This window comes from Tubulanus polymorphus, chromosome 7 (genome assembly GCF_964204645.1).
Source record: "Tubulanus polymorphus chromosome 7, tnTubPoly1.2, whole genome shotgun sequence".
NCBI lineage: Eukaryota > Metazoa > Nemertea > Palaeonemertea > Tubulaniformes > Tubulanidae > Tubulanus > Tubulanus polymorphus.
The window spans coordinates 6,819,820-6,832,722 of NC_134031.1; the positions used below are offsets into that span (position 1 = coordinate 6,819,820).

General features: G+C 37.3%; 1 protein-coding gene across 1 annotated transcript; it reads right to left on the reverse strand.

Moving 5' to 3' along the window:
- Nucleotides 1-952: 952 nt before the first annotated feature.
- On the reverse strand, nucleotides 953-10,256 carry LOC141908592 (TWiK family of potassium channels protein 7-like). Its single transcript, XM_074798689.1, has 2 exons — nucleotides 9,455-10,256; nucleotides 953-2,718 (listed from the first exon to the last, which is right to left on the reverse strand). The coding sequence occupies exons 1-2, from the start codon at nucleotides 10,254-10,256 to the stop codon at nucleotides 1,880-1,882; spliced, it is 1,641 nt and encodes a 546-aa protein (XP_074654790.1). The 3' UTR covers nucleotides 953-1,879.
- Between the last annotated feature and the right edge of the window lie 2,647 nt (nucleotides 10,257-12,903).

A 12,903-nucleotide genomic window follows, 5' to 3' on the forward strand; every position in this document is an offset into this window, starting at 1 on the left:
TTTCATTGCTCGTTTTTTTGTAGACATTTTTGTCACGTTTTTCACGAGCAATGTAGACTATATTGACCATTGCCGGTACCACGGAATTAACGTACGTATTCTAGTAAAGATAATTTCAAAAAATGGACAAAATATTTTTCACATCGATCTTTATTGAAATGACCCATATATTTCCGTCGTAAACAGCTCGGTGTGACTGATGAATCTTCTAGAAGGGAAATGAGGATTTTAAGGATGATTTCATTTGTAGTATTTTTTGTCTATTATTCGCGAACTCTTTGGTTTTGTGGGTCGTTATGGAGATACGTCTCGCAAGTCGTTCATTGGCATTTTCTATAACCGATTCTTCCGATTTAGCATTTTTCTGTCAAATTCTGGGACTCGAACTCGCTTGATGTAATAGCTGGGGTAAGCACTTCTTACTTTAGCTAGGATGATCGACCGCTCTACACAGAAACAATTCTGAGATATTAGCCATGAAAATTGGGATTCGATACGCAAGCACCAAAGTGCCCTACCGGGATGCCTAACTCTTTACTACCGAATGGCTCATGATAGAATATATTTTCTACGATTTTAATGTATCAGTCTATCGTTATAATGACATGGGAAATTAAAAAGCCCTACCAATAACTCCGATTTTTAAAGATGTCACTAAAGTAAAGCAATTTTTGAAATAAATTACCTTACAAATACAATGCTTGCATACTAATTATACAGCAGTGTTCTAGAATATCTTCTGGAATTGTTTACTCGAAGAAATCAAACGCCAATCCACCATAGTCCTCCATTTTGTCAAGATGTCGCCAATGGGAATTGATTTTTAGTCGTACATGTATCAATTAAGAATTTATTTAACATATTATTAGATTTAAAAGACACGCATGAACACAAGGATTTCAATATTTATCAACATTTCGATAGTGAAAATCATAATTTTACAACATCGATATACAAAAAAAAACAATTAATTATCAATATTAGAAAACAAGATGACATTGAATTAATTCGAATTAACTTGATTAATTTCACAGTGAAAGCATTCAACTTTCTTGCATTATCATACTCGTTTGAATTGAATGAATTTGAATAGCTTGGTAAGCCTTTATTTCAGTATTACCCTTGGTTCCACAGTTGATAGTTAGAGTTAACTCCCGAGTTAATCAGATCATTTTCGATGTTTCAACTCATAAGTCAAACTTAACTCAGAACCGTGGAACTGGATCAGCCTGATATATGTATCACAGTAATTTATCATTCAGCTTTTAGCGTTCTTATCACTCGCTTGATATTCAAATTTCTTAATTAGCAAATGGACATGACACTCGATTCCGACACTCACTCGGCAAGATGCGAAAAGTATTCAGTTGTTACACGAGCTAAGTATGATGTAGTTTAAAATTGCTCTGATAGATATAGTAACATGAAAAAAAAATTAATAAGCTACAATCGGTCTTTCGTTTGCTTATGAAATGTTACGACACTCTTGAGATAATGGGGTGGTTCCCGCAGTGCTACTGTGGCAATCGATGATTCCACGTATGGCAGTCGAGGATCCGCCAGGTTCGCGAGTAGATAGTTGGTCGTCCGCGTTCGAATCATATCTGTATGACATTTTCTCCGAAATGAATCAATTATTAAAGAAAACAATACCGATATTCGAGTAGAAGAATGAAAGTATTGTAAATTTTGTTGAAACATATGGAGTCTAAAAATCCAGTTCAAAATTCGTTGAAAATGAACTTATTTCAACTACGGACGACCAACTGTTTGTCACGCCATCAGGTGGGATTGCTGGTTATGCGGGTTCTCATTGCGTGTGTATAAGGCGCTGTGAATAAACCTGAAATGCTGTTTTACTTTTCGTGTAAATTCATATTCACGAATCATCTTTTGATCGTCGCAACGCGGCAAAACGACATTGTTTTTGTTTCTGGGTCGGATGCTGTTTGTCGGCGCCCGTATCGTCGATTTCTTTATGTTTGATGCGAGGAGAGTCTGTACTACCCGTACTTTTATCGGGGCTCGAACCCCGATCGGGGGATTCGCCGCGGTGACTGCGTAATGACGACAGAGGTATCTTCATACCGTCTCGAATTGCCGTCGTAGTGGCGACCCCTACCGACCCTACTACCGAACCAAGAGCGGTGCCGACCTTTCCGACTTTGCTGCCAACTTTAACGACAGTCCCTTCCATTTTACGCATCGTTTTACGGAAAGTTTTGATCTGTTTTAAATATTCAATCTCAGCAAGTTCGATACACATAGACGTCAAAGCGAGGCCGATGATGACGTAGATAGCAGACGACAACATAAACATTTGATGCTGCGGTACGATATCACCGAAACCGATAGTAGTCATAGTGATAAAACAAAAATAGAACGATTCGAACAAAGTCCAATTCTCCCAAATTCGGAAAATCAACGCCCCGAACAATATATAGAGTATCAAACACACAACTGCCAACAGCATTGCGTAGCGAAATTCTTTCTTTTTCTCTTCTTTCGACGCGAACTTTCGTTTCCGTCGACAACAGTCCACTCGACATTTAGCTCGCTTCATTCGCGTTCGTATTTCGCCTTTCAGGAAATCGACGATCTTGGCCAGACCTTGACCGCATCTGGTCACCGACAGTAACATTATCGGTATGCCGAACAAGGCGAAAACCATCGTGAATATTCGACCTTCCATCGACAAAGGCGTCAAATTTCCATAACCTACAAAATATAACGATGACGAAAATCGATTGTTATTCGATAAACCGATATGAAAACGATATTTCATCAAACCAAGGAATTTATGGATATCAGTTACTTTTGTGTGATGATTTACTTTTTTGAAGCCGTAAAAACAGTTACAATAATGTTTATATACATCGATAACTACTATTGCGTTTTTAAGGGGTCCTGTGTGAGTCGGATGTGGACTATGTCATCAAAATTGGCGTTTACAATTGGGATTTTGGTGTTAATTTTTGTAAATGAATATATTTCATAACTCTTACTTTATATTTGATAAAATGGTGATTATTTTTTAGAGGGTGTACTACGTCATCAATATATTGAGGCTGGACTGGTTGCCGGTCAATTCAATTCAATTATAAATTCATTCAAATTCAAAATAACTTTATCCATCCTTGACAGTTATTTTTTTTTCAATTAATTTAAAAGGCCGAAATGTCGTTTAAGGAATTGCGTTATTTTTTAGGCAGACACTGTCTCTTTTCACCAACTTCAATTCAATAAGATGCAGGAGGCCTCTCGACCATAATTGATCGAACCGTTTAAAAAAGAATAATACCTAGTTTCTCATTCCTGCTGAGCTTTGAATTTGAACCACCTGCCGCCTATCTACCCTGTATATTTAGATTTCTTAAAATCATGAACGATCTTACCATAACAGACCAGGCAGCTATAGAAATAAACCGATAACACATTTCATTGCAGTTTAGTGAAATTACTATTAGGAGAAACAAGACTCCATTTTATCTTATCCTTATCTGTTTTAGACAATTTTAGTCAATATTTAACGCAGTCTCAAATGTTTTGTGACTTTCTCAAAATGTGTAAAAAACATAAATTTCATTGTTTTTTTTTCAAGGCATCAATAAACTTTCGAGTTAGCTTCCTTGTTATCTTAATCATCATTTTGTCTGGTGAGCCGATTCGCCGTACGCACATTAATGGTTGTAAAAAGGATTAGCAGCGCGTGACTATGATAACTAACGATTTAATCAACACCTGTTGCTGGTTATATGTAATATAGTATTTGCTACGAACCAAACGCACACCGAGTCAATATCAAATTCTACATTCATGCAAAAATTTCTTCGTATAGCAAATACAGCTTTCTATAATCGTAAATATCTTACAAAGTGTCATTTTTGCTACGCAGGCACCGAGCAGCCATGTGCTTTAATCACGTGACGATGCCATATACTGCCGGTCAATGAAATAAGGGATTTAAACATGACATAGTCCCGAAATTTGAAAAATTTACATATGATCTATATTGTTATTATGTATGGCAAGTCTCCAGCGCTGACGGGCTAACAAAGTACGTATGACGTCATTTCGGTTTTCAACTAAAAACCATTATCTTCGAGCGAAATACAATAGTTGATATAGTAGAAAATATATTGGGATTAAAACGATACGCGCTATTGCACAGGATCCAGTTCCACAGTGTCGTTCTAATTCGCTGTGGCATGCACTGGCGGATTTAGATGGGTCCAAGGGGGTACGGACCACCTCCCCCTCCTAAATTTGAAGGTCCCCAAAAATAAATCCTTAGTGACATTTATCCAATTAAGGTGAATATAAATCAAGCAGAAGTGGTGAATATACAATGGTTTTGTGATCGTGTTGTGGTATTGTGTATTTTATGATTAATTTCATGGATTTCATTGCTCAACTTCGTGGAAATCTCACCAAATTCTTCTCAGAATTTCAAAAAATTTCTATCGTCGAGTACCCCTCACGGTCGTTGGCTAAGGGCTATGCCGTTATGCATCGTGCATCGTTAGTAACATTTCATATATGGCCCCTTTTACTTCCCTGGACCCCACACCAACAAATATCCTAGAATCCGCATTTCTTATTATTTCTTGGTGTTTAGTTGTATTTTTAGTTTAGTTGCGTATTTTTAATAATGAATTTCGACATGATACGATATTCCAAAGTTTTCGGCTTCGTGATTGGGGGACTTATATTCAACTGTTCTATCCATCTATCTATCTATCAATCTCTAACTATTCTTTCGTTGTGAAGTTTTACCTCGTCACGTACCGGGTATAAATCATGAAGTAAACAGTATTATTCAGATTACGTCAATAGGGACTATATGGTTATAACACGGACTAGTCCATGCTTATAATCTACAACTATTCAATTGACATTGTTCATTCAGGGGGATCTATTTCGTCTGCTTCGCGCATAAACTGTGACGTTGTGACATATGCGTATGTCACCGAAACAACGGAACAAAACGCATTATCGATGAAAATCATCTGCGTATAGCAGTAATGTTTTCACTGATAAATATTCATAGGTATTCATTTTCTATATTAACGTTGAAATTTCATGTCGAAAGTCTAATTTCGTAATGGCTCTTCGGAAAATTGATCGTCGCCGTTGAATCATCTGACTTTTGCATCCTTTTCGAATTGTCAGTACTCCGCGCTTTCATATCATTTCTGTCGGTTATCGATGTTTTTTGATATGAATGTTTGTTGATAAAGCGCTCGAGAATTGAAATATAGGAGGAACGAATAATTCATTAAATCAACCCATAGTCGAACAACAAACAAAAAGATCTAATTTCAGAGATGATACGAGCAGAAACCAAATTATCAAAAATATGCAATCATTAATTTTTATGAGATTTTTTTTTACAGCGAACAATAGTTTACAAAGGCCTATTTATTTCAAAATGACCCTCTTCCGATTAATTAACGTAATCAACTCTGAGAAGGCAGGTCGTACATTACCGTATTGTCACCGGACAAGACAGACACTCATCCCCATTGCCTCTCTCCTTCACCCAGGAGAACGTGGGCACCTGGCCTGGTAGACGAGTAAGTAGAGATGACTGATATAAATGGTTAGAGTTATAGACTGGGGGTATCGATTTAATGGAAAGCACCGTCGAACATTGTATCACAATGGAACGGTCGCTATAGGAATTACTACTACTATCATATTCTCGAATTGAAAGGTCAACGATAAATTACAATATGGAGCCATTTTTCTTCATTTGTGGTTATAAACTGTTTACTTGGTTTACCAGGTACAATAAAAAACGAGAAAATTCGTTACGTTATCAGACACTTATATCTAGTATTAATTAGTTGGGTTATGAAACGATATATAAATCAAACGAGTAGGTTATAATTACGTATTCGCAGCTTCTTCACTCACTTAGTCCATATATAATGTGGCAGGGAACCCCGTAGTTGTATTGAAACAAAAAAAACAACTACAAAATCAATTTTTAAAACCGGAAAAAAGCGCAGTTCGACGCGAATGAATTATTCATTAAAAAACGTCGCATTATCTTCAGAACATATTGACAGGGATGAGTCCCAGCGCCTCCTCCTTTCTTAACTGCCCCTTGTTTCGCCGAATTCCCCGCAGATAAACGCAGTCTGAAATTACCTCGCGTTAGTTCCCGGCCATTGCATTGCATTAAAAGATGTTGTATCCAAGACCAATAGCTAGATTTTTTCGAAACGACTTTTTAAATTTCGACCCCGTTCCTCAGTTATGAGGTCATCTTCAAGGTCATGTCGCTGAAAAATAGAGTTTTTAGTGCCTAGTTCTGCCACTAGGGCGGTGCACTGGGTCCATTCCATGCAAATATTACGAGTTATTGAAACGAAGGACCCGAAATTATTATTGAATATTACAGACATATTGAAATATTCTGTAAATAATTTGTTTCTTACATAGTGTATTAATATGCATGTTTTTCTATATCCTTATATAATTGACATTGTCAGGATGAATAAAGTTACATTATCTTACACTGCACTACTAGACCCCGCGTATTATACACTAAATGTTGTTAATCTAGATCTATACACTATTAACGAAGCTAAGTAGCTGAAAGACAGAAGACAGACAGACACGCCTAGACCAGACAGTATTCGAGAAAAAGTATCTCACGGTAGCCCGAGAACCAATAAGCGGATTATTATTACGGTGATGATGGATTCACATCTCGCAAAACCCTGTTCACTCGGGTGAATACTGTCATCTTTGATCTACTGTACTGACACACCGATTCGACCATTTACTTTATAATACATATACGTACATATGGCTAAATCTGCATGCTTTTTTATATATATACATATATATATATATATATATATATATATATATATATATATATATATATATATATATATATATATATATATATATATATATATATATATATATATATATATATATATATATATATATATATATATATATATATATATGACACAATATTCAGTTAGTTAGTTCGGCAGAAACTAGCTGACGCATCGTTGTGGATACGGTAACCAAGGGCGCGGTTATTGAGTTTCGTCGTAATTGCGAAAGGAGAAATAAAAAGAGATAAAAGCGCCGTGAACGGAATGATCATGTTCGCGGCTCGTCGACGTGAGAAACGGAATTCACGGAATAAATCGCGCGTTTGAATGGAAAACGACGAAAAAATCCTATATAATATATGTTAAAAATGCCTGCGCATTTCCGGGATCTGAAATAGTGTTACATAACCGGCGTAATGCTATTAACATCGAGGGCGTTGACACTTCCAGCTGGTGATCCAATGTTGCCGGATTATTATCTACTTCGACGAACTCCCGCGAGGACGACGTTTGTTTGAACAAAAATATATATACTTCGGATGGTTCGGTAACGACGTTTAATTGCGATTAACTGCGCCGATAATAGCCATCTCGAAACTATAAAGACTCGTTTCGATTCGTACACAGTAACCGAATTAAGGGGCCGCTTAGGAACGCTATTTGTGCAGGAAACCATTCGAGTCCGCCGATGATGAAAAAGTCTCGAGTAAAACGTGACATTAGCCGGAAAATTAACATTGAAACCTCAACTGCCAGGGCAGTCGGAATTCTGCGAGCCCCGTTCGTAAAGCTATAAACGTTTATGAAAATCGGGCAGCGATTGTTTAGTAGTCTGCTGAAGGAGAGCTTACAAGCGGTGTCTGATTTCACCCTTAAACTGTTTTTCGTTTCATATCATTTATTCAGCTCTTATATACGTCGAATCGTATAGCTCCGGTTTAACCAGCATTTAACCAGAAGCCCCTATTTAACGTACATGCATAATACAACAGGTTTCATTTAATGATAGATTAGTTGATTGAGTGCCACGTATTGGTGAGTGCGAATAAATAACATGAAAAATCCTAAATGATGGACGACTGAATTCAAACAGAACTGAATGTAATGAGGGTAAATGATTCAGAAATATTCAAATTCTTCATTCAACCTTGATCTATATATATGATCGATATAACAAGGTGTCTCAGAAAATGTGTTATCTAAGTCTTTTGGTTACTAAATCATTAACTATAATTTCAATTATTGTTTAGGGGGCTAAGGTTAGTAGACTTGCAAGTTTACTTGAGAATGAAATGCAAAAAACTCATGCAATTATAGTTAATGAATAATGAATCTTTAAGCTACGGTAACACATTTTCTGAGACACAGTAATTTTGTATATAGAAGCCTAATCATCTAAAAATGATGATGATTCAATCGAAATATATGGATTTTTACTTGAGAATGAAATGCAAAAAACTCATGCAATTATAGTTAATGAATAATGAATCTTTAAGCTACGGTAACACATTTTCTGAGACACAGTAATTTTGTATATAGAAGCCTAATCATCTAAAAATGATGATGATTCAATCGAAATATATGGATTTTTACTTGAGAATGAAATGCAAAAAACTCATGCAATTATAGTTAATGAATAATGAATCTTTAAGCTACGGTAACACATTTTCTGAGACACAGTAATTTTGTATATAGAAGCCTAATCATCTAAAAATGATGATGATTCAATCGAAATATATGGATTTTCACGACTACTTCTAAAAACGAAATAATGTTTCAACGATTAATAATTCATGAATAGAGAAATGAAATGACGATATTATTGACTCAACAAGTGGCCAACTATTTAGATATTTTATTCAAACATTTTTTTCTGCGGCGCAGAGAACCGCTTCTTTTTCCTGTACCTCGACAGCTACATTGAATGAATTTACACATAATCAATCGGAGCCGTTGCCGTTAAAAATGTATTTAAACAGCTGGTCATAATTGAAGCATATACATTTACATACTCGCAAGCTACCGTAAAAACCCTAGAATATTTATGGAGCGATTTTCTTTGATGAAATATCAGTTCGAATAAATCGCTGTTCCCGATCTCAGTTTTCTCGAGGGTAAATAAAGCCCACCCCGAGTCGCTCTTGTGGCGCTCATGCGACAGGAAGCAATTTTAAGCACCTCGCTCGCTCGCTCGCTGAGTGAATTACCAGTTTCTTCCTGTCGAGACACATCGCATGGCTGACCTTGCCATATTTATAGGTAAACATTAGGGCTCGCTTCTAAACTTCAAAATAATTCCTACGAATTTTGATCGTTCGGCTATCATATATACTATACGTATACAAAGAGATAAGCATTTCAAAGGGAAGTCAACATGGTGTCAAATTTTCATATTCGCATATATTATAACCATAGATTTGAGTATTAAGTGCTTCCGATAGTTTAGCTGCTGGTTCGATATGAAATCAGATAGGTCTTAAGTCCAAAAAATAATTGAATAGAATAATATTTAGATGGCTAATATAGGGGCAGAATGATGTTCTTAAGCCCGTTCTTAAGTTGTTAGATTGCGTATATATACATATATTTACCTATAGTTGATACGACGGTTGCGGTAAAGAATAAAGCAGCGGGATATCCCCATCTTCCACCTTCGCCAACCCCGTGTTTATCGGCTAGCTTCCCGTAGCTGGTCAATATATCTTGTAATTCGCCGGTTTTGTTCGCTACTCGAGGATCACCGACGACGCGTAGGATCTCGAAGATCGTCGCGTTCATCTTGATCAGGTCTTCTTTGCGTTTGATCTTTTCGTGTTTAGTTTCCAGGTAGCCGATCAAAGCGGCACAAACCGCGCAATAAGCGGTCAAAAAAGCCAACGGACCGAGGTGGTAAGTCAAAGCCTTGCAAATCAATTTACACCTTTGACAACCGGTCGTATCGTAACAATTGACCTTCTTTTCATCCTCCTCGTCCGAATCATTCGCCTCCTCATCTTCGCTCGACGGTTTTCGTTCGTTGGATCGTTTGTCACCGCCGTCGCGGTCCCGGCGATCCTGGTCGGAGCCGTCCACTAAAACAGCCCTTAAACCGTCCGCCTGCGGAGATTTGTCGGGACAAACCCCGCCGTTTCTGAGCATCGTTCCCGTATTCGTATTGTCGACACGTTTTACAGAAACCTCTTCGCAACTTCCAGAAAATCCGGGGTTCAAATAAACGTTAAATCCATCGGAGTTGTCACACGATCCGCGGTAGTTGTCGTCGTCAGAAAGCCGCGTCGCGTCGACGAGTCGTGAACTTCGAGGCCGCGCCGGTATTTTATTGCGACTGTTTGCTGGTACAGCCGCCAGCGCACAATTATCCGTTAACTCGTCGCTTCTCGCTACTGTATTCATCGACGCTGTGTATTTATGCCGCAAACACCATACATATCGCAATACCTAAACACGTATTACCTTCCACCGGTGAACGCCCATCGGAATGAGGGGTTCCATTTTTCGTCGCCAACAACACAAACGAGTTGATCAATTTTCATTCATTTTCCTGCAATGTATATGTGTGTGTATATATACATATATATTTTCACCTTCAGATGCGAGAACTGGAATCAATTTGAACATTTATTTGTTCACGTGATACGGTAATTAAATAAAGCGTGGTCTCTTCAATACGTGCATTTCATACACAACAACAAAAAAAACAGCAGATGTCGGAGGAAAATTCTATCGGAAAATCAAACACGGAGGCCTTGCATATTTTAGTGTTTTGAGTGGGAACACGTTCCAAAGTGGTGGCAAAAATCGGACGTTTCGTAGTAACGACCAGTATTATGATTCCACTTCATATTCGATTTTCCTGGAAAGAGCTTGTTACCCTGATCATTGTGTCTATCAATATGCGTTTAACGCGACTAAGAACAATGACCTGACAAAGTTGTACGATTAGGGATAAATACTTCAGTGGTGGCAAAATAGTGGTTGCAGTTTGTTGAACGATATTATCCGCCCCCGAAAAATATTCCGCTATTTTCCGGCCCCAACATGTTCTTCAAATACTAAGTAATACTAAGTAATGCGCACATATTAGAAAAAGATTTTTTTCTATCTTTTAAACCTTTTGAAAATTCATCTACTTGAATTCTTTTTTTTCACATAGGTAGTATTGTGCATTACTGTAAAATGGTGACTGGTACTAGTAAAGATATGAGTCCCGCAGTAACTTGAATACGCCCTTGAATATTCTTTAGAAGCTGATTTCGGAATATAGCATAAAAAGGCGAATTTCCAACAATATCTTTAGATTGGAATGATCATATTCACACGCTGAAAAATAACCTCCATACACATTTCATACAACTGTATTACTTGTATACTTACATATTATTAACATGTGGCTGTATAAATGCTGTACTTTCACTCTGACAGACAGAGTTAACAGTTACACATAGCCATTGAAAAGGGATAGATATGCCGACATAATCAACTCTCACGTTTTAAAATTCGCGATTCTATTTCAATTTTCAGACAGAAACTATTCCACTAGTGAAATTTACGGTCCACACCCGTCCGACACGGTCGATTCTACCTCCAGGTCCGATCCATTGCTGTCGAGATGGGCACTACGTAAGTGTATATGTTTATCGCTGTAAAAGTATCAGTGTATGGAAATTTGATATCGAAATTTGATTCCCAGTAATTGATGTTTCAAACCAGTCGGTCCCACGATCACGCGTTAATAAAAAAAAGCCAATTAAAGCGCATTATAACGCGGAGCTATTGAAATTGATTAAACTGTTACACGAAAATATTGCGTCGATGGCAACGCGTAAGCTTTATCAGCACGTTGAATGAAATGATTAAATTTACAAGGGCAGATTTAGGGACTGGTCTGGGGCGTCTGGACCCCTGCCTTCCCAGTGAGGTTGTCCGTTTCGTCAAGACAGAAATAGTTAAAGCCTGCAAACTTGACGCTCATCCTCTCGGAATTTGCAACTTTTAGGATTTATTACTCCAAAAATATATTAACACCGAGGATAGAACCATCCCGCTCGGACGTGGCTACTTTTTGCGAGAAATGCATTTTCCTTTCTTCTGGACCCCAGCTTACAATTCCACCAGATCCGCCCCTGGAATACCCCACAAATTGTCAAAAACTACTAAACCTAGGAATTGATAACACTGGAGAAACGTCCTTATATCCCAAAGAACTGGAACGAGAAACGTCACTCCTCCACTTTCATCAATTTCCACGATAGGCCTACGTATTATTAGGTTAAAGCGAAATGTAAAAGAACCTCATCATCCGATCACGGAAAGGTGTTTTTCTTAGAATTTTAGAATGTCGTTTACGATTTTCGATGTTGATTCTTATCGATTCTTATCCGCGATGCTTATCGATTTCATTCAAATCGTTTAAGATTATATTTATGATAAAATCAAAGAAACGAATGGAGTCACATTTAAATGCTGGTGTGCATTGGTATAGGAACGCGTATCAGTATACATCTAAGTATCATGAATAACGTATCAAGTTTAATATCGTTATTGGTCAAAATGCATTTAATGGGAAAATTTGCCATCGGCCTTAATTTCACTTATTGAGTCCAATGATAAAAACAGATAAAATTATAAATTCATGGGTGGTTGATGTATCATATAATTTCATGAATGAATATGCGTGTTAAAAGCCCAATACCGGTAGATGAAATAAAAAAGAGTATATACGTATGTACATCAGCCTTTAATTTCACTTATTGAGTCCAATAAACAGATCGAAAAAATCATAAATTCATGGGTTGTTGATTTATCATATAATTTCATGAATATTTGCTTTTCGGTGCCCCATATGCGCGACAAAGGCCTAATACCGGTAGATGAGATACAAAGTATTTGAAAATATGGTCGTTGGTACCAGCTCGATTTGTGAAGTACCAATGGATCAGAATGCTCTGGTTTTGAAATTTCGATAACCGTTTTTTAAATTTACGTTACAAGAGCCATTAGAGAGAGAGCTACTCACAAAAACCAGTTCCGATGGAATACA